At 35.1% G+C, this 22,551-nt stretch overlaps 2 protein-coding genes across 2 annotated transcripts in view; one reads left to right on the top strand and one right to left on the bottom strand.

The window, feature by feature from the left end:
* Nucleotides 1-4,943, top strand: part of FBXL5 (F-box and leucine rich repeat protein 5) — a 46,242-nt gene extending 41,299 nt beyond the window's left edge. The window contains exon 11 of the mRNA XM_063108185.1: nt 4,141-4,943. Within this exon, the coding sequence (XP_062964255.1) occupies nt 4,141-4,217 (77 nt within the window). The 3' untranslated portion in view covers nt 4,218-4,943. The remainder of the gene's footprint in view (nt 1-4,140) is intronic.
* Nucleotides 4,944-8,201: 3,258 nt separating this feature from the next.
* The window catches only part of CC2D2A (coiled-coil and C2 domain containing 2A), a 116,939-nt gene continuing 102,589 nt past the window's right edge, over nt 8,202-22,551 (bottom strand). The window contains exons 30-36 of the mRNA XM_063108025.1: nt 21,658-21,747; nt 20,085-20,198; nt 18,391-18,525; nt 13,051-13,173; nt 11,629-11,687; nt 9,692-9,869; nt 8,202-8,436 (exon numbers count right to left, since the gene is read on the bottom strand). Of these exons, the coding sequence (XP_062964095.1) occupies nt 8,248-8,436; nt 9,692-9,869; nt 11,629-11,687; nt 13,051-13,173; nt 18,391-18,525; nt 20,085-20,198; nt 21,658-21,747 (888 nt within the window). The 3' untranslated portion in view covers nt 8,202-8,247. The remainder of the gene's footprint in view (nt 8,437-9,691; nt 9,870-11,628; nt 11,688-13,050; nt 13,174-18,390; nt 18,526-20,084; nt 20,199-21,657; nt 21,748-22,551) is intronic.

Here is a 22,551-nt window from a genome sequence, read left to right as displayed (position 1 = left end):
TGAGGAAGCATATTTAGGTGACATTATACTTTAAATATTTGAGAATAACATTTAACTGAAAATGTATTTTGCTAAAAGAAAGTCTACATAGTTAACTGGAAGGTTACTAACTATAAGAAGTAAATTCAAGTAATTAGTCATTATCTAAATAATAAGTGATAAGTAAGACAGAATTGTCTGTTTCCCAAGCACTATCAGAGATTTTGGAGAAGATAAGTTAGTAATCAGGTATTCAAACAATAACTACCTGAGCAAGATACTGTACTAAGCATTGATGTAACATGCAAATTTTGATTCTTCTGAATGATTCTTCATGACTTTCAAATTAGTTATTTGATAAAAACTTGAATATAAAAGAAGTCTTCTTAGCCATAACGTGCAAAAAATTTTTCATCATTTAAGAAGTGTTAAATGGAGTGGCATAGTTTTAGACCTCTGAAGAACATTTGAACAGTGATAGCAAATAAACTTTTTTGTATTGATTTGTATTTCAATTTATGTATAATTTATGAATTAAGATAGATTAGTTCATAGTTCTGGAGGTGATACAGTCTCAGATGATTTGCTGTTTTATGTTTTTAATTTAAGTTAAAGAGGAATTAAAGGTAAGTGAAGGTAAGTGCAGATATTCAGCATAAGTAATATGCTTAAAACCCAGGAAAAACAAGTCATTTAATAATAAAAATTTGAGGAAGTAATAGCTAACTTTATAGTTCTTTTTATCTAAATTTAAAAGTTCTTTCTTAACAAAATGTATCCTCTACCACGCATTTAAAGATTATTTAATGATTATGCAATTTTATTTTTCTGTGTTATTTATTACTCTTTCATGTTATTTAGCCCTAATATACTATAACCATTTGGGTTCTGTATTCTACATTGAGATAAAAATTTGCTGGTAATAAGTCAGATATTTAAGATGGTGGATTAGAAGTGCAGCATGAGGAAGTAGCTGCTTGAGCTAAAGCTGACCAAAGTCTGATGTTTATCTTTTGAATTATCAGTGTCTATTGGAGCACAGTTGTTTGCTTGAGATACTTGGCAACCTAATGTATCTTAGATTTCTTTCTGATGCTCTTTTTTTGTTTTAATTTAGTCTTTCAGAACAGTCCTTCTGTGATGCTTAAGGGTCTTACTGTTAACATTGTTTACTATTTCCATGCTTTTGAAATTATTTTTGCATGTTTTCTATAATATGAAACTAAGTTTGAAACAGTGGTTGTCTTCACATTTGCTTTGTCCTGGACTTCAGTAGAATAAAATCCATTGATGGATGCTATCACTTTCATGGAGGATTAGGATCAGACACCAATAACTGTTCTGTTATTGACCTTATGATGAGATTGTAGTTTTGAGGCACTTAATATTACAGTTATTGGTTAATTACCTGTAGGGTTCTGTAGATAGATCCTACTTTCAAATTTGAAAACACCAATATATTAACTCCCTCTCTTTATACACTTAGAATCCCACTGAAACTCAGATATTTTTTGGTACATACTTGTATTTGAAGGAGAGGGGCCCATTTTATATCAATATGAGTCAGAACTATGTTTTGTAATGAATACGGAGATGCTAACAGCAAGATTGTGTTAGCTTTCTGCCTAATATAGGTTACAGATTTTTATTCCTTCATTTTTCTTGCCGTTTTATCCCTACCATCATCCCTCAGAGTTTGAGAGCTCAGTGTCCTAGGTGGCCAGAGTGGAGACTGAGGATGCTGGACCCCTGAGTCTTACCCGTATGTCTTTTGGGAACGATGGTGGAAAGCTGGTGTCTGGATAGTGTGAATCTTTAGGAGAATAACTTCCTTGATTCAATTGCTCCTTTGAGGCTCCCTCTTACTTTTTTTCTTAAAAACCAATTGAATACTTCCACCACTTAGGATTTTTCCTAAGCCACTGTTGAATTCAGTATAACATGTTTTGCCTTTCTATCCTCTTAAAAAATAATACTATAGACATTTTGAAATATTTTAGGGCGTATAGTTGGAAAATTATATGAAAGTCTCCTCTTATTTTTCCCTTTTAAAAAATTTATAATATAATTACATACTGATAAAATGATGATCAGATACATTTTGGCAAAACCCAGCAATTTAGGTGTCTTATGAAAGACTGTCAGGACAGGGGGATGGAAATGGGTCTTAGGGAAGGGTACTAGGGGATTGGTAGATAAAGCAGTAGCCAGTGTAAATGGTGAGGGAAGACAAGCTAAGAAGGGGAAAGGTGGGGGATTGGACAGTGCACAGTAGGTTAAACTGGAAATATATTCAAAGGGAAAACCTAGTCAAAAATTGAGAATGGCAGAAGAGTTTCAAACTGTAGGATTCCTTATCAGGGTATTACTGGTAAATAGTGAATAATATGTACTAAAAATTTTTATCTTGACTTTGTGGTTAAGATGGCTAACATTGTGTATTATTTTAAGGGAAAATTAATCTTAACTAAAATGCTACTTTGTGAATTTTAAATATTTGACACATGTAACCTGTCACTTAAAAATGGAATGGATTTTTATTTTGATTAAATAAAAATGGGCTTGTAATTTAATTTTATATTTATAATAATTTAAACTTTTTATTATGGAAAATTTTAAGCATAAGTAGAGTAACAATGAATCCTCATATACCATTGGCTTCAGCAGTTATAAATCTGTGGCCATCTTTCATCTGTACTATTGCCCATTCCCATATCTGCTCCTCTATTAATTTGTAGCTAATCTCAGATATAATATGAATTTTAAAATTAAGTATAACTATGTGAAAATAAATGAAATCATAAGCTGTTGCAGTTTCATATATGTGTAAAGTTAATTGGTTTATTTTCTTACTTAAAGATATGTTGTCATTTCCATCGTGAAATATATGAACATTTTACCCCAATGACTGTATATCCTAAGAAATTTGCCATTTTATTTTGTTCATGCTGCCTTTGGAATACAAGGAAAAGTTAAATTTCTGGAAATAAATGTATTCTATGTGTTCAGTTGCAAGTAATTATCTTATGGTGGTATTAGCATAGTTGCCTTCTTTTGCAATGGAGTGCCACTTTAAAAAAACAAAACAAAGCAAATTTAAAATGTTTCTGAATTAAATTAGACATCACTCCAGAGTACTATGATTTTTCATTTATAATCCATTTGATACATTCTGCAGTAAAATTATATTTCATATACTTTTAAAATTTTGTATAACCACAATTATAAGTATTTTAGTTGTTCTAGTTGATATGTAAAGAACCAATTAATAGCACTTTATTTGTTCTTGGTGCAGATATACTGAAAAACTTCAATATAGTTGAAACAGCCTTTTCCACGTTTTCCTGGCTTTATGAAAACTTTCATTCAAAGTACTTAACTTTTGAACGTGTGCTATAAAACCTCTTCTTCAATATTTTCTAATTCTCAGCTTTGTTTTCTAATGGATCTTTTATCTATTGTGTGGGTATCATAGTATGATAGGGATATTATGTCAGTTATTCCACAATGTTTTATTACTCTTTGTAAGTGAATCACAGTGTTTATTGTCTTAAATAATGTTTATTAATCACTCATCATATATTTAATTTTGGAAAATAATTTCATCTAACCCTACCATATGATTTTTTTGGTGGTTTTTTTGGTTTTTGGTTTTTTTGGCTATGAATGTAAAAATATGGCAAATATGTTAAGCCTATGTCTGTATATGTTTATTTTGTTTTAAATTTTGACTATAATATTTACAGTAATTGTTGAATACTAGATTCTCCATCTGATCTATTACAAATAGGGCTGTTTCTGCCTTAATTATATGTTCAGATTATAAGAATCTGTTGTTAAATTAGCCTGGTAGTCTTGCTTATATGGATTGTCTCCTTCCTTCTTGGGTTTTTATTTTGTAAGACTGTTGCCAGAAATTATTTCCTTTCCTTCTTCCACTTACATTTTGATCCAGGAAGGTGAATTAGTTAAAGTCAAGCTGTTATTGGCAATTATCATGTCTGAATAATTTTTTAAACAGTCATTGTGAGACTTTACTTTTATGGTATAAATGTGTATTGCTAGTAAAACAAATAAATTTTTTAGCTCCTTCATAAACAAAATTATTTTTATGTGATTTCTAAGAAATTCCTCCTTTCACATTTTTCTGTTTTCATACAGGTCCTCATGCTGATACCGCCAGTGGATGCCAGAATTTGCAGTGTGGTTTTCGAGCCTGCTGCCGCTCTGGCGAATGACCCTTGACTTCTGACCTTTGTCTACTTCATTTAGCTGAGCAGGCTTCCTTTCATGCACTTTACTTGTAGCACATTTCTTGTGTTAACCATCCCTTTTTGAGAGTGACTTGATTTGGCCCCACTTCTTACTATCTCAGAAATCTTAATTTACCAGTGAAATTGTACAGTGTTGTTTCTCTTGCATATCCTATTTTTACTTTAGAAAGGGATTAGGTCTTTTCTTAAGGGTGAGAACAGTCTTCTCAGATTTCATTTAAATGAAATGCTTTGAAAAGAATGTCACTAATGCCATGCCATTTAAAGTATTTTTTAGATTATTTTGAGTTTTAAAGTCATGGGGGTTATAGGTTCTCTTTATGTATAAACACAGTACCAAGCTTTGCAGGTCTTTTCAGACATACATTTCTGAAGTTTTATTTTCAAAGACTGTACATTTTGGAAACTAATTTCTTTCCATATTTCCTTTATTTGAAAACAATTCTCAGAGGGCCAATTTAAATATACCCACATATAAGATTCTTAAAGATTATAGAACAAATTGGCTTCTTGGTGTTAGCTCATGAGCTAGCAAAAGCACCAGTTTATTTGTATTTGCTTTCTTCAGAGACCCCTGGTTCCCACTGCTGCTCCTAAATTGTCAAATCTGGGAGGGATTTTTAAAAATTCCATAATCATTTGAAGAAATGTATAAATAAAATCTACTTTGAGGACTTTACCAAGTAATAACTTTTGTGTGTGGTTTTATTATAAATCTCAGTCCAGGTTTACTTCAGTGTAAAATAGGACTAAATATTTTATCTTTGAGCTCCCATGAAATCATGACCTTAACAAACAGTTTTAGACAGATAATGAATTTTGTTGAGCTTAACTTTCTTTTTGAAATTAGTTGTTCAGTGGTCAATATTTGAATTTGTAAGTTTATCTTCATTGCTTTGTGAAAAGATCATGGAAGTGGAGACCTACCATTTGGAAAGGCACTTACTGGGTGAAATTTATGACATGCTTTGTATAATTTTATGTCATGAAGAAGAAAATAGTGACATGCCATCTCTTTTTATAAATACAGGCAAAGTTGTAGAAGAGGAAGTAATCTTGCAGTCTGGTTCTTTTTGTCCTCAGATATTTTTGTTTTATTTGGGGAGGAGAGATATAAACTATAGGTAGACAGGTTTCAATTTAGGCTAAGAGAAACTGTTTTAGACAGTGTTGTCTAAGGATGAAGGAAGAACCATTTGATGGGAATATAAATAGAATTCACTAATGCTTTTTCATTCAGCTAACATTTGAATTGAATACTTCAAGGGAAGATCAATTCTAAAGGGAGGGTATCTAATGATGTTCTTTTTGGAGTTTCATCTTGTTCTCTCATTTTGATTCCATTGCTGTTAACATTTGAAAAATAAACTGTGGAATCCTACACAAGTTTATTACATGTAGGGTAGGGCAGCTATATAAGCAGACCATCTTACCTTTTGAGTTTGTTATTTCTTAAGCTTAAGTAGTCATTTTTTGATACCACTATATGTAGCCTTCTCCAGTAAATGTTTGGCGTAAGCAAAAAGGAAAAAACAATTTCTTGATTTGCTTAGAGAACTCGAAAGGAAATCTGAGCTTAGTGAGAAGTAGTTCCCGGATTAGAAGTTTCATTTGTAAAGTTGACTGTTTTGTAGTTACTTTATTTTTATTTCACTAAGTGTTTAATAAAGTTTATTTGAAAAGTTGACATCAAAGACTGTTTTGAGACAAACCACTAGAAGTCTTCTGGGGTGAGCCCTATCGTACCCCATACTTCATCTTATCTATATTTACATAAGTTGAATGGTAAAGTTGCTTATCCACTGAATTATCAAGGGAGGACTAAAGTTTATCCCTCATCTAATCAGAACACAACGTATTTTGGGGGGATATTTTTTGATAGTCCTTATGGAAAAATATCATTAATATTTCAGGACTTGGCTTATATGTTGTCTTTTATAAACTAATTTTGACCAGCTGATTTACCCAGGGATTCCAGGTATTTCAGGTGCCTCTTTTACATTTTTTATGGTGCTTGATGGTAGGAAAACATTAAAGAGAACTTGGCAATCTTAAACCAAACTTGCTTCAGTATGTCAGCACGTTATGTCGAAACTCACTGTTTTTCTACCATTTTCCCCCACCCCACCCATCCCCTGCAATTCCATGGGGGTATAGACAGCATAATCTGTATTTCATTTTTATACATTGTTGTTTTTCATTATTAACTTCAAGGGATAGTTAATGTCTAACAAAACACTCTATACTTAATTTAAATATATCTTGGATTTTGTGATTGATTTCTTTCTGAGAATAAAATGCAGCAGTTACACAAAGTGCTTAGTGGTGCCTGACACGTTAGGTGTGCGGTGCCTGGCAGCGTTCTAAGTACTTTACACACCCTGACTTGCTTAATCTTTGCAACAATGCTGTTGAACAGGCAATGTCATCATCCTGATCTTTCATATGGCAAAAATAAGTAAGAGGTTACATGACTTGTCCATGGATTATCCAGCTAGTAGTGGCAGAATTAGGGCTTCTCAGAGCTCATGCTCTTAACCACTAAGCTGTTCTGTCTATATTGGCAGCTGTTACAGGTCAGTCACGGAACTCTCCCTTGAATAGTTTATAGTAGAGGTATTAGAGGCGTTTAAACACATAATTGCAATATAAGTTGATAGAGGAATGCGCAAGAGAATAATGCAAAGGTGAAAGTTGTTCCTTAACTGGGTCCCCTGTCTTTGTTTTTTTTCTTTTTTTAAGTGAGAGTTACTTCAGTTTTTCTCAGTTGGGGGCCATTTGTCTCATAGAGGACATCAGGAGACATTTCTGGTTGTCACATCTTGGAAGGAAGGGATGCAACTGGCATCTAGTGGGTAGAGACCAGGGATGCTACTAACCATCCTACAATGTGCAGTATAGTCTTCCACAACAAATAATTACTTGGTCCAAAACGCCAATAGTGATACCGCTGAGAAATTCTGCTTTACGTATTTCTATTTTGTGTACGTCTTTCTAGATCACATACGTTAAATTCTTATTACTTAGTGTTTGTCTTAGTGAATGCATTTGTCTTAGTTTGGGCTGCTACAACAATATCATAGACTGGGCAGCTTAAACATTTATTTCTCATAGTTCTGGAGGCTAGAAAGTTCAAGATCAATTCCAATATATGCTGGAAGCCAGCAGATCCAGTGTCTGGTGAGGGCACTCTTTCTGACTTGCAGATGGCCATCTCATTGCATCTTCACATGGGAGAGAGAGACAGAGAGAGGGAGGAGAGAGAGAGAGCGAATTCTCTCTGATTTCTTCTTTAACAGGCACCAATCCCATTGTGAGGGCTTCATCCTCATGACCCAAAGGTCACATCTCCAAATACCATCATCACATTAAGGATTAGAGTTTCAACGTTTGAGTTGGAGAGTGGAGTACAAACATTTAGTCCATAGCAGTGTCTTAGGTTGTTTTTTAAAACGATTTCCCTTTTGATGAATATTTAAATTATCCCTTTTTTCCTTCCAAAATAGTATATTGTTTCAATGGGTATGTATGTCTGTATGTGCGCATGTGTGTACGTGTGTGCCCAGTATTTCTGTAAGATAATGTCTTAAGAGGTATTCAGCATTAAAAATAAGAATTTGATACTACAAATTTGTTCCTCCTCCAGAAAACTTGTAAAGTGTTTTACGGGGTCTTAAAAGTATGATTGATATTCTGCTGGACAGGCAAAGAAGGGCATCCCAAGCAGAAGTTAAGTAAGTACAAAGGCACAGAGGTAGGAAGCTCATAGTGTACACTATTGTGGGCGTTCTCAATTGAATTTAGGGTCAAAGTGGCAGAGACAAGGCAGACTACTAATTAAAAACATTTATTTTTCCACAGTTTGCAAATAGATAATGGTTATTGTTTTCATTATTTGCAAGTAATATTTTCTTCTGATGTGATCAGTGCAGTTTAAAAATATTCTCATATGCTAAATGTAGTTATACATGATATAAAAAGTACAATGAAAAAATTACCTGTTGCGTATAAGGGAGGCAACGTAGATCCAAACAGACAAAACGTTTTTGGGATATGGGTGGATGTATACAGCTAAAGCAAATTCAACATTAGGAACATCAATATTATGTACTCCAGTGCTATACACAGCTTCAATTAAAGGCTTCACTTCAGAGTAAGGCATGTGAAGGGGAAATCCAGAGAACTAAAGGGGGAAAAAAACATTTGTAGTCATTAGTGAAGTTTGAAGATTTCAATATATATTTTTCCCTATGTAAATGTATGCAATTCTTAATATAGTAAGTCTTAATGATCTCAGTCATCTAGTTCTATTTTTCTGTTCAGCTATATATTAGTAGTACAGGAAATGGAGAGGGGCTTATTTTTTTTAAAGACTAATGTATTGGTGTATGACACCTGTTATTCAGTCACCCAGTGACCCTCCATTGTTACCTTCCCTCTTCCTGGTAGCCCCTAGTGTGCATAGTAACCCATGTAATTCCAGAGACCTGGGTTAAGCTAATCAGTGCATTCCATCCCCCTGGCCACCATGATTGATCTACAGGAATAGGCATGTGATCAAAGGTAGTCTCAAAGGGAGTCTCAGGAAACTTGCTGGGATATAACGTCACACAGAAACTTTCTGCTGCTTTCAACAATATGTGCAGATGTGAGTCCTGGAACTGTTCCAGTATTTGCTGCCATGAGAAAAGCTGGCCTGAGGCTGATGCCATCACATGGAGGAAAAGGGCAGAGTGGGAAGACTTTGCAGAAACATCGTATAGCCCTTGATAGCTGCTCAACTCTAAGTTTTACTTAAGTAAACCAATAAATTCTATATTGCTCAAACCTGTTTGAGTTAAGTTTTTTGTTACTTGAACTGAAAACGTCATGGCTGAGAAACCTAAGTTTTACTCAATGAATAATCCAGTTTGCCTTTCATAGTGTTTACCCAATAAGGCTTGCTGTCTTAGTTATGAGACTGTTTTCTAGGTTTTATTATCGAGCTATAGATGTGAACACATAGCACTACCAATAGGAAGTAGGAAGGATATATTAATGAGAATTTTTCTTAGCAATAGAAGCAATCAATATTAGACTATGTCCTTTTAAAAACCTGACCTTGAGTGTTTGTTTTTACCTTGTTGCACAGTTGAGTCTAACATGATTTAGCCAGATGTTTTCATTTTATGTTATACTTGCAACATACTTCATAAAAAATTACTTTTCATAGGATTCTTTTACAGAAAATGGTATTTTTATTTTATAGAGGCAGTTTGCTATTAAGTGATAGGTTGATTATTGAGATTTAAATTTTTTAATCTCATTCTTTAGTCCGTACTGCTTTATGTATGCACTCCAAGGAGCAATGTAGTAATTTTGATTCCAAAACTATTGTGTAATTTTCAATTTGAAATGAGGAAATCCACAGGGTCAGTTTAGGAGCCTTTTGTACTTACCCTGTAGTCTCCTAGCTGTCTCAGCAGTTCTGCTCTGTGGTCGTCTTCTACATCTTCTCCTTGACTTCTTTCTAGAAGAGGCAAGAAGTGACGCAGAGTGGAGGTACAGTACCTATTCCACCGAGTCAGATGGCGGGGCCTCCAGTCCATGATTTTTTCTTTTAGTATTTTTTCAATCCTGTTTATAAAAAATAAACTCTATTTTTTGGTGACTTGGCTTTTCCCTTGTAAAAATTAATATAGTTTGTGTTCAGTGAGGATTCAGGTGGTTACATAACTACATTTTTGTGTGGAATTGTCATTCCCTAGGCATAGTTAGTAACTAATAATGGGCTAATCACTGGGGATTCAAAAATAACATGTGATCCTTATCCTTAAGGATTGTGTATGGGTTGGGATGGGAAATAGACCTAAAAATAGAAAGTATATATATCTTAAAGGGCATAACAGGGGCTTGAAATGTAGCACAGAAAAGGGAGCACTGAATGGGGGATAGCTAAATTCAATACATTTAGCAAAAGATTTTTTATCATGAAATGTTTTGTCACTTTATTCCTTGGTAAAGTAAATTCAGATAAATTAGACTTAGGCATAAGGGGTGGGGCTTATGTGGAAAGCCTCAAATATCTGTAGGGCTGCTAATGCTTCATACTGATTTTCTTCCCCAGTGACTTCCATTCATGATAGAATTTTTTCTAAATTGCCTTAAAAACTGCCTTTAAAATTCCACCCATTTTTGCAACTTAATTTTTCATAGGTACAAGTATCGGGTTCATAGGATGTGAAGCTTAAACATAGAATGAAGGAAAATAGCTACCATTTATTGAGACATTATTTACCAGGTATTGTGCTAACGGCTCTTTTACACGTTTTTGCTTAATCCCAACAATAAACCTATGAGTAGGGGATATAGTCCTGATTTTACAGATAAGGGCACAGTTTGGGGTTGGATAAGTGACTAGACTAAGGCAAGGGAGCTAGGATTCAAATTGAAACCCTTCTGATTCTAAAGCCTCCAACCAAATGCACAGATTTAGAGACCTGGCCAGATTTCCGTTGTTCAAAAGCCATAGGATTCACATCTTTTTTGGCATGTAACACATAATTTTGTTTTGGGTTTCAAGATGGTCTAAGCAAGAAAGTATGAATTGCCAAGTACTTCAACACTGCAGAAATAAGTGACTTGAGTCTAATCAATAGTATGCTGGAGCTATTAGGAGAAACAAAAAAGGTTGTTTGGAGATTAGTTGTTCTAGATGGGATCCCAAATAAGACTTTATGGAGAAGTTGAGAGAAAACTTGTGTATTCTAGTAATAATGCCTTAAAAGGGGTCACATTTAATCTTGTATAATTTGACATGCTGCTTTTCACGGGCTTGATACAGTAGAAATGACACATGGGCTTTGAAATCAGAAAGATCTGGCTGGGCTCAGAAGACCATTTAACACATAACAGTATGTAGATCTCTCTGATCTTCTGTTCCCACATTTGTGAAACTGGGATAGTAAATTCTATTTACAGCATTATTAGAATTATAGGGATTCATGTAGACTCTTTCTGGCTTCCATGTGTTAGGTTCATAAACTGAGGTTCTGTAAGACACTAATTGGACAAAAGAGGCATATTTAAGGTGAGGATTATGATGTGTCTCAACAGGACCCATAATGACATGATGTTAAGCTGTAATGTGAAGGAAATTCTGGAGAAGTGTGTAATACTGGTGTTCACTTTTGTTTATCTCACACCAGGCTGATGCTAATGCCTCCCTTTGAGCCATCGGATTTAGAGATCGCATCTGTACTTGGTATCTATAAATATGAATTAAAGTTTAATTGCCCAAATTATTTCACATTGATCCAGGATGAGTGTTGTTTAAAGTCTGGAATTACTACCACCTAGTGACAGATTACATGTGGATTTATGGCTATCATGTTACCTGTCTTGTAGCTCAGCTGCAGCTGCTTTGTCTGTGTGCTGGTAAATTAGCTCTTCAGGCTATAAAAAAGAAAATAATTCAGAAACTCTAAATTTCATTTGAATATCTATACATCCTTTTAAAATATTTTTTTAAAAAATAAAACCTCAGACATTCTATAAAATATCGAGGATAATATAACAGATGCCAGCACACCCCTGATCCACCATAAGTAAAACAAATAATTTATAGGGCTGTCATTAAATAATAGGGCTCAATTTCATTTCCTTTCTAACACATGAAATGTAACACATGGAAGCCAGTAAGAGTCTACAGAAGTAATCATGACCTGAATTTTTTTTTTTAGCACTCCTTCACTCCACAAATGTTGAGTTCCTACTGTGTGCCAGGCACTTTCACAGGTGATGGGGTTAGGGATATGGCCATGAATAAAAATCCCTGTCTTCATGGTGCTTACGTTCTAGTAAGTGGAGGTAGACAAATTAAATACAATATGTTTATGCTTTTACTACAGATATGAGGGGTCTTCAAAAAGTTCATGGAAATATTTATATTTTAATTCTATTTTTTCTATGAACTTTTTGAAGTACCTTTGTATATGTATCATTTCTAAACTTTATGTAATAGTTTAATTTTATGAACATTCAACTTGCTTTCTTAGCATTATATTTAGAGATAATCACAAACATATTTTTAGAATGCTTGCAAAGATTCTTTAATGTTGATTCATTTAAGTACTATAAAATATTCCATCATGTACCATAATTTATCTCTCCCGTCATTCCAATTCTTATGCTATTTCAAACATGTTCCTATGAAAAATCTTGCATATGTCACCTTGTACACACATGGGAAAATTTCTCTAGGGCAATGTTTTCCAAAGCATTTTAAAGGGCTTGATCTACTGTGAAAAATACATTTTATATCACAAACCCAGTACACATATACATATATCTAGCTATCAAATGAAACAAAAGTTTTAGTAAATAATGCTCATGTTTACTACTTACACAATGTCTACTGTTCAGGACCTTCTAAGTTAATTTTATGAGGCCCTAGTGAATCATACCCTGCAGTTTGATTTAATGTCTTATTAGCAGTCATGAAATCAATTTAGTGAATTGAGACCAGCATTTAAAAAAATTAAATAGAATATATTTTGTAGTACTTTTTATGTCATGGGACTTATATTAAAACTTACCTCAGATATGTGTAAAATGTATATACTGGTTATTTCACGTATATGTAAGCACATATATGTGTTTCTTATTGTGAGTTGAAAATAAGTTTAAAAAACAAATACCATTCTAGACTAACTCCTTAGGAGTGGAATTAAGGGCCAGGAAAGATCTGGCTACCCAGTATAATTTCATATCCCTCACTTTCTTTTTCTAAATTTAATTGATAGTTAAAGAATTATACCTGAACACTGCAAAGGCCAGGATATGGAAGTCGTCTTGAAAAGAAAGATTTCCATAGCTTGTGCTTGGTGACATCAAAATTTATCCTTAGTGGAGAATCATATTCTTGAATATTAAACCAAATCTAAAAAAGACAAGATGACATTAGCATATATCAGCAGATATGTATGCATGTATGTGTGTGCATATACATATGTATGGTGTAGAGAAAGGCATCAGAGAGAGAACAAGGGTTCACACAAGCTGCACACTTTGTCATTTTTTTGATTTGTAAAATTTGTATGCATTTTATAATCAGTGGTATCATACAGTTGTCATTGACCATTTTTTCACATTTTTTATATCTGAAGTTGGGTGTGCCTTACTGTTGATTGTAGATTTGGTGAAACACCTGATGATAAGTAACTTAAACATTTTTAGGAGAAGGCAGACAAGGCTACTTCTTTCTTAAGCTAGCCTTTCCTGATCCTGCTCTCCCCAGCCTCCTTATTGAGTGTCCACCTCTTTGCTTCCACAGCACTCTGCAGTCTCTGAGACACTTGTCTTATTGAGGCAGTGTAGCATATTGGTTCTAGAACCAGACTACTTGCATTTGAATTTTGGTTCAACATTTGCTAACTATGCAACCTTGGATGATTTATGTAACTTCTTTGTGCATCAGTTTCTTCCTCTATAAGTGCAAGATAATACTAGTATCTACCTTACAAGGTTAAGCAGATTCAGTGAGTTGATTCATCTATACCTTAGAACAATGCCTTGTATGTAGTAAGTGCTCAATAACTGTTAGCTATTTTATTATTTATTGTTGTTTATAATTGCCTGTCTATTAATCTGTGTCCTCACTAGACTATTAGACTGTTGCCTTGAGGACATTCACCATGTGCCTATTTACCATTGTGTCTTTAGCACCTAGCACAGCTCCTGGCATATAGTAGTTATATTGAATGACTTTGTGCATGATGGTAAATTTGTCCATTCAACACATTTAATCAGGTACCTACTATGTTCAGCCTCAGTTCTAATCACTGGGGATAAAGTAGTAAATGAAACAGTTCCTACCCTCATGGAGTATCTAATGAGAAAATATAGCAAACAAATAAATAAATACATGGGATGTCAGGTGGTGGTGCATGATGTAGAAGATTATATCATTGGCCCCAGTTCTTCACCTTTTCTTATACTGCATACTCTTTCTCATGTTACTTTACAGTTTCTCCCACTAAAAGGGAGGAAATATACTTCTGTGCCCCTTGACTTTTGGCCAATGGACTAGGACAAAACTGTCAGTGTGCAGCTTCTGAGTCTAAACTTAAGAGGCTTTGTATGTGCTTGCTTGCCCTTTTGTGCCTCTGCCATTGTCATTGCCCTGAGTCCCAGAATAAACACACAAGGCAGAGCTGTTCCAGCAACCCACAGACGTACAGTGAGAAGCACAGCTGGTCTAGCCACCACCACTTGCTGCAGAGTTACCCAGCCTTGATTAGCAAACTCTTCCCAACCAATCCACAGATCCATCAGAATAAATGTTGAAGCCATTTAGTTTGGGGGTGGGTTTTTACCATCTTCATTGTGGCAATAACTCATTGTGCAAGGCTATGGAGAAAACTAAGATGCAGGAACAGATGAAATTTTAAGGTGGGCAGGGTGGTTCTCACTGGAAAAGTGACATTTGCTCAGAAATGTAAGAAGTGAGGGAGAAATGTATGAAGCTATTTAATAAGGTGAGTGTGGTCATTTATGAAGAGGAAACAGCAAATACAGAGTGTACTTGATGTGTATGAGGAATAGCAAGGAATACAAAGTGGCTTTAGAAGAGTGAGCAAGTAAGAGATGACAGCAGAGGAAGGGGAGGAAGTGGGTAGGGTTTGTGTCAGATCATTGAGGCCTTGTGGGCCATTTTGAAGATGTAGGCTTTCACTCAAATGAGCTAAGAAGCCATTGGAGTACTTTGAGCACAGAAGTGACATAAGTGGCCTTTCATTTTAACAGGAATTTTCTTTGCTTTTTTGAGACTAGTCAGAAGAGAGTAGGGGCAAATGGTGTAGTCTCCAGTTAGAAGGCTATTTTGAATAATCAAGGTGATAGCTACAGTGACTGTGACAAAAATGGCAGAAGTGAAAGTGGTGAGATTCTGGGTATACTGTGAAGGTAGAGCCAATAGGATTTGCTGATGGACTAGATGTAGGAGAGAGACAGAGACAGAGAGGAAGAGAAGAATCAAAGATTAACTCCAAGGGTTTTGGCCTAAATAACCGGACTGATGGAGTTGCTATTTAGAGATGGGAAAGACTAGAAAAGGAAATCAGGAGTTTGGTGTGAGACATGTGTCTGACATCCAAATGAGGATGTTGGGTAGTGGGTTGGATATCTGAGTTTGAAATTCTGGGGAGCTAGATGAGCTGGAGATATATATTTGGGAATCATCAGCACTTATATGGTGTTCTACGGAAAAAAGTATAGATAGAAAAGAGGTTTGATGAACTTTAAGGATCTCTAGTGTTTCCAATTTGGAGAAATAAGGAAAGAGCAGCAAAGGATATGGAGAAGTGGCAGGCAAAGAGGTAGGATGCCTTGATGACTTAGAATCCAAATCAAGAAATTGTTTTGAGAAGACAAGATCTTTCAGAACTACATTTGGCTATAGGTTAGGGAATGTGCAGAAAAGTAGTGGGAAATAGTACTGGATAGAGATGGGGTCATATTATATAGTAGTTTGAAATCCAAGGCGAGAAGTTTATGCTTAAATTGGCGTGCAGTCAAGTGCCCGTAGTACTATTTGAGCCATAGAATAATGAAAGCTGAACATCCAGGAGCTTAATCAGGCATCTGTACCAAATAGTGGACTGAATTGGAGATAGACTGTTGAGTTGGTTATTTATAGTAATGTAGGGTGAAATAATAATGACATGCCCTGGGAAACAAAAGAAGTAGAATCTATATGATTTGGCATTTATAAATAGGATTTAAGTGGGCAGAAGTAAGGGAGAGGGAAAATCAAGGACAATTCTGGGTTTGAATCTGGGTAACTGACAGCCATAAAAATACAATGGTAATTCAAAAGTTCATGGGAAAATGGAATTAAAAGATAATATGAACCTTTCCATGTCCTTTTTGAAGTACCCTGGTAAGAAGGAGGAGGAGCTGATTTTTGGAGGCAAAGGAGAAATGATGTGAGTTTTAGATGTGGAATCTGAATTTGTGATAAAACACCTGGGTGTCTAGCAAGCAGTTGAAAATTCAGGACTTGAGGATTCTGGGGCTGGTGACAGAATTATGGCTTCTCTGCCAGGATAAACTAGATGGAGCCACAATTAATAATAATAGATATGGTAGTAGAAGAAGTCTAAATACAGAATCCTCAGGAACATCTTCCAAGGGGGTGAAGGGGCAGGAGGGGAGGAAGAGCCAGTAAAAGAAATATAAGAATCTATTTCAGAGAAGGGGGAAAGTGTTTTTTTCATGAAAAGAGATTAATCATGTCATATGCCATGGAAATGGGGTGGAGAGTGAGGACTGAGAATAAACTATTGGATTTATTTATTCATTAGCAAGACAATGATGCTTCTCAGAGTTTAATTGCTATAGTATGGGCAGGCAAGAGAAGCTAGATTTTAGTGGGTTAAGGTCTGAGTGTGCTGAGAAAGTGGAGGCAGGAAATATAACTAGAATTTAAAGAACTCTGGAAGGAAAGGAGAGGCAATAGTAGTTCAGGGTATAGCCAGGTTGGGAGAAGCATACTTTGGAATTGCTGGACTCCTGAGCATATCAATAGGTAGAAAAGGAGAGAGAAAAAATGCAGGGGTAAGTTGGATCAATTAATGGAGCCAGGTTCTGGAGCAGAAGTGGAAACACAAACAGGTAGAAAAGGAGGAGACTTATCCCTTGGAAAAGGAGTGAAGGAAGAGGAAGGCTGACCAAAAATGTTGTGTGGTGGAGTAGAGAGCAGTTCAGCAAAGCCAGGGTGAGGCCCTCCACGGAGAGTGGGCCAGGCGTAGAGCAGTTCAGAGCAGCTGCCGTGGGCATGCATTTCCTCACAAAACTTTGGTCTTATGAGAATCAGTCAATCATACAGTATTGTTTTGAGAGCTAATAATTTTGACAGAGAATGGAGTTCCCTGAAGGCTTGATTACTAATGACCTTAAAATGATTCTCTAAATGTAGATGGAGCTTAATAGATTATTTATGATTATGATAATGATCTTAATTAAAAATAATAATTAACAGGAGAATAGTGCTCCATAGTGCTCTTTTCACATTTGTAATTAATAGTAGTTGCCATTGGCTGAACACCTATGAGAGACAGGTACTTTGCTGGATGCTTGGCATATATTGTCTCTAATTTTAGCAGTAACCCTAAAAAATAGACCGGTGGTCTTCAAAGTAGGGTGCATACCCCTGGGGTATGGGGGAAAGAACCCTCAATTTTCTAATTATTTCTTTTTACATTTAAAGTTGTTTGTATAATATAAATAATATATTGATGCACAAGTAAATATATATAATTTGTAAATAAAAGTACATACATTGGGGATGCATGTGCAAATGATTTTTACTGATAGATGCACAAATTTCAGAGACCACTAAGATAGATGATGATTATAAAAACAATCAGCCAATAATTAAAGAGTTGTTATTATGTGTTAGATGCTTTACAATGATTATCTCATTTACTTCTCACAACTAAACTAATGACTTTACTATTACCTCTGTTTTACGAATGGAGAAACTGAGGCTGAGAGAGACTAAGAAACTTTCTCAAGTTCACATAACTAGTAAATGATGAAGATGGGGCTTAAACTAAGGCAGTTTGACCCCATAACTCGTGTTTTTAATAACTGCTTTATATAGTACCCTTAATGACTAAATATCCCCCAGAATTGGGTGCAACCAGAATCACCTGAGAATATTGCAGGTCGGGTGGTCTCTAGGAATCACCCTTTAAAAAAGAAAGAAATTCAGTCTTTTCAGGTGATAAACTTGCCTCATTTAGTTCTCAAAACTCTACGAGATAGGCATTATAATCTCTATTTTAGAAAACTGAGGACAGAGCCAGGACACAAACTCAGATCCTCTGAATCTAAATCCTATATTCTTTCTTTAACTTCATTCTGTTTCTCTGCAAGTTAGGTGACTAATTCAACCACAAGTTTTATTTAGGACAGTTGTGCCACTGTGCTTGACAGTTGATTTCTTTAATTGGTGTATGTGTGTGCACACGTGTATATATTTATTTACATTTATATAAATTTTTGATACATGAAATATTACTTAAATCAGCAGGCCAATTAAAAAAAATCAATAGTCAACCAACCATGTTTAAAAGGAAATGGTAATACTTACATTATCAGGACCTATTAAACAGCCCACACTTTTCAAGGGACAGAATGTATCAAATTGTGCGTAAAAATGTCCACTGCAGGGATTCCATATTAAATAATGACTTTGCTCCTGAGTTAGCACATAGGCTGTTGGACCCTGAAGGAAAATAGCCATTAAAAACAGTTTCCAACTAATTATGATGCAATTAAGGTCCACTACTGATTTGCACAGACAATTCATTATTTTAGTTGGACCCCTAATTCCTAAAATCCCAGGGCAAATGGTGAAAATTAGTTTGAAGTTCTGGGTTGTGCTAGATTTCAAAAATAAAATCAAATGTTTATTTTTGCAAAATTCTTGGATGTGATACTAGTGCAGTGCAGTGACCAAATAAGGATAGTAGTCACCTTACCCAACCAATATATGTTAAGATTGGCTGAAGAACTATTATTCATGGAAACAAGCAATCACTGGCAACTGGCATTTTCTCTTTAGAGTGAATAGGATTGTCATTTGAGTATATAGAAGTCTGATTATGTCCGAATACTATTTCTAATACAGTAACTTACATTTGATAGATATTTATAACTACGTAAATATGTAGAAGATTTGAAAGGATATATATCACCTGGGAAAGGGAAATGGGCTTGGGGGTAGGAGCCTGAAGAGGGACTTTACTTTTACTTGGCTTAATGTATTGTTAGATTCTTTTTTAACAATAAATATTTATTCATTTATTGTTCTTGTGTGGTTTCACTTGATGCTCAAAATAGCCTCTGGCAAAGGCAGGGCAGAAATTATCCCAGTTTCCTTATAAAATTCAGGATTGTAAAGTGACTTGTTTGGGGTCACACAGCTAATGAGGAATGGGCACAGAACCTTGAACCCAGTCCTTGTGACTTCTCTGCCCAGTGTTTTTTCTCTTGTACCAGCTACCTGGAAGATAGTGATGGAGAATGATTTTGAATATGGATATGATACTACTTTATTACCTGTCTAGCAGTAACTCATGTTATCTAATTCCCAAGGATTCCTAGAGCCTTGTGGTGTGTTTTTGAAACACTCTTTGGATAAGCTGCTTCAATCCATGTGACTTTTCTAAACTTGTACCCAAGATTACTCATAATGCCCAGAATTTAGAGATATTTTCAACGGGCTAGAGAAAAAGTTCTAATAGTTACTAAGTCTCCAATCTAATAAAATAACAATAATAACATCAAAATATAGCTGCTAACATTCTTTTATTTCCTTCTGTGGTTATCTGGCTTATTCTCTGTTGCCTTGTAGGTTAGCAGAAGATGCCTGTGGAAGCAGCAGGCATGAATGGGGAAATCTCTAACCATACCAGACCGCTTTGGATCCCCTTCACTCCTTAGCATGAAGGACACTAGATCGCTAAGCGAATCAGAATTCTTGGGAACATGGATGGGAGGAGGCTTATACTAAAAGGACAGAGCTAGGTGGGGGTTTGGGGTAGTAAAGGGTTCAGGTTTGCCACAAAACAGTCTGAAGCATTCTGTAGGGCCCTGAGTACCACTGTAAACCATGTCATGTCTTACCACTGGTAGTTCTTCTCTGCCTGTTATAGCATCTCCAGGCTACTTCCCTAGCAACTCAAAGGATGGTTATGAAAATAAGTCCTGTCCATGATTTGAAACATACAACCAGGTTAGACAACTATACTCCTTTGTTAAAGCTAGCCTATGTGTTCTTACCTCAGGAATAGCATTGCCCATCACCAGCCAGGCCTTCTTACCCAGGGACAGAAAATAATTACATAGTAATACTGCATGCTCTTCTTCATCTCCTGCCAGGAGATCAAGAAATTGCTGACAGAAGGAAAAAAACAATATATGTTGTATTGACTGCTTTATTCTGGATTGGCTATACAGGATTTTAATAAGTCATATTTGAGATTAGTGCCTTCAAGGATAAAACCAATTTTTCCAGTCTCCCCAAATTTTGATTCTATGTTAATAATTCATTTAAAAAACAAACAAACAAACAAACAAAAACACTTTTAGTGAACATGGTGTTCTCTGACATTGATGATGACATTTCTGGGATCAACAATCACTATGATTGGGGTGGGGTGGGTGGGACAAATTTCATTCTTCTTTTCATTTTGAGTGTATATATGATAGCTCACTATGTGCTAAACACTCTTTAAAGCATATTGTATGCATTAACTCATTTACTCCTAGAACAGTTCTTTGAGGGAGGTCCTCTTTTTTTTACATTTTACAGATGAGGAAGTACAGGTACAAATCAATAAGGTAATATCTAGAAAGTGTTAAAGCCAGTCCGGCTCTAGAGCACACGAAACCATTCTATTCTTTGTATTTCTTACACATATCTCAAGGTTGTAGAAATTTGTCTCTAAAATTGTCAACATTTATGTAGCCAAAATATATTAGGGAACAAAAAAATTAGAGTGCACTTACGTTTCTTCAACTTAGGGCTATCCTTCAAAGGAAGTTGTATAATACAATTCAGTTTTATGCAAATACAGTACAACATGAGATCCAGAAGCAGAATTAATACCTGTGATAATATATGTTTGTTTCATACTACTTACTATGCATGTGAAAGTTTGTGTAGCATACATAGATTATAAATTTTATGAGGGCACAGACCATGTTTATTTTGCTGATAGCCAGAACTTAGTACAGTGTCTGATATGTGGCAGGTGACCTAGAAATACATATTGAATAAATAATGATACCATGCCTTAAAAAGCCCACAAATTAAGGAATATGTAATTTCAAATTATATTATGGAATGTAATTTTGATTTTTTTTTTTTTTTTAAAAGATGACCGGTAAGGGGATCTTAACCCTTGACTTGGTGTTTGTTGTCAGCACCATGCTCACCCAGTGAGCAAACCGGCCATCCCTATATGGGATCCGAACCCGTGGCCTTGGCGTTATCAGCACCGGACTCTCCCAAGTGAGCCACAGGCCGGCCCGTAATTTTGATTTTTTTAATGAACAAAACTGGGATACATTAAAGTAATACCGGGAGGGTGATTCAGTATTAAGACATCTGAAGTGTTATTTTTTTGTTCTTTGTGAAAGAAATTAAGTGTTTTTTTTAACTTCTGAGCTTTGGGAAAATTGAAACAGAAAGAAAAAATCCTTCAAAATTTAGCTTATCCTGCTAAACAGATGGTCAAGTAGATTTTTATGATAACTAATGAATATTGCGATTTAAAATTATGCAAACCATTTAGCTAATATTCACTTAAGTCAGTTCAAGTTAGTAAATCTGTGAGGAAGAATTACTTACATCAGATGTGCTCCATAGGTCACAGACACCAGCAAATGAAACAGTGTCAGGTAAGAAAGGAATCAAGGACACATATCGGGCCACCAGTTCCTATATAAACAAAATTAGCTTTAAAAAAATAATTTCTAATAAAACAGAAAGTTGCATCCTCTACATTATTTCTTAACACAATATAACTTCCATCTATCACCAACATTTATTTGTACAGAATGAAACTAATGCTAAGTGCTTGCTCAATGTTTTATTAGTATTATCTCACTTAATCCTCAAAAATGTCCAACGTGGAAGTTTATTGTAATTATGCATCTTTTACAGATGAAGAATCTGGCTCCTCTGTCCTTTTGAAATGTCCTCTTTTTCTTTTTTTTTTTTTTTTTTTTTTGCATTTCTTTACTTTCTGGTATAACAAGACTTTCCAGCATCATCTTGTACTTTCCTTAGCCCAGTTCTGAAAGCAGCCATTTCTCCAAGAAGCCCTGGTTCCTTTTAGAAGGGAATAATAGTATTTCGGAACCAGGATCTGGGCATCATTGTGATTATAACTCATCTTTCTGTAATTTTTAAGGAGGTTAATCTTTTCATATGTTTATTGGCCTTTCATGTTTCTACTTCTGTAGATTTATATTTAAGTATTTTGCACATTTTCTTATTGATTTGTAAGAGTTGCTTTTGTTTTTGTTTTTTGTTTTAAGTATATTCTGGTGACTATTCCTTTATGTAGTATATATGTTGTAATATCCTCTCTTGATTTGTGGCTATTTTTTATTCATGGTGTCTTTTGGTAACCCAGGTTCTCAATTTTAATGTCAGATTATTTTTTTTTTTCTTTATAGTTTGTGCTTTTTTCTGTCTTGTTTAAGAAATCATCCCTATCTCAGGTCTTAAAGATAAAAA

The sequence above is a fragment of the Cynocephalus volans genome, chromosome 9 (genome assembly GCF_027409185.1).
Source record: "Cynocephalus volans isolate mCynVol1 chromosome 9, mCynVol1.pri, whole genome shotgun sequence".
Classification (NCBI taxonomy): Eukaryota; Metazoa; Chordata; class Mammalia; order Dermoptera; family Cynocephalidae; genus Cynocephalus; species Cynocephalus volans.
Note: the sequence above shows the minus strand (reverse complement) of the source record. Positions and strands in the feature narration are given on the sequence as shown.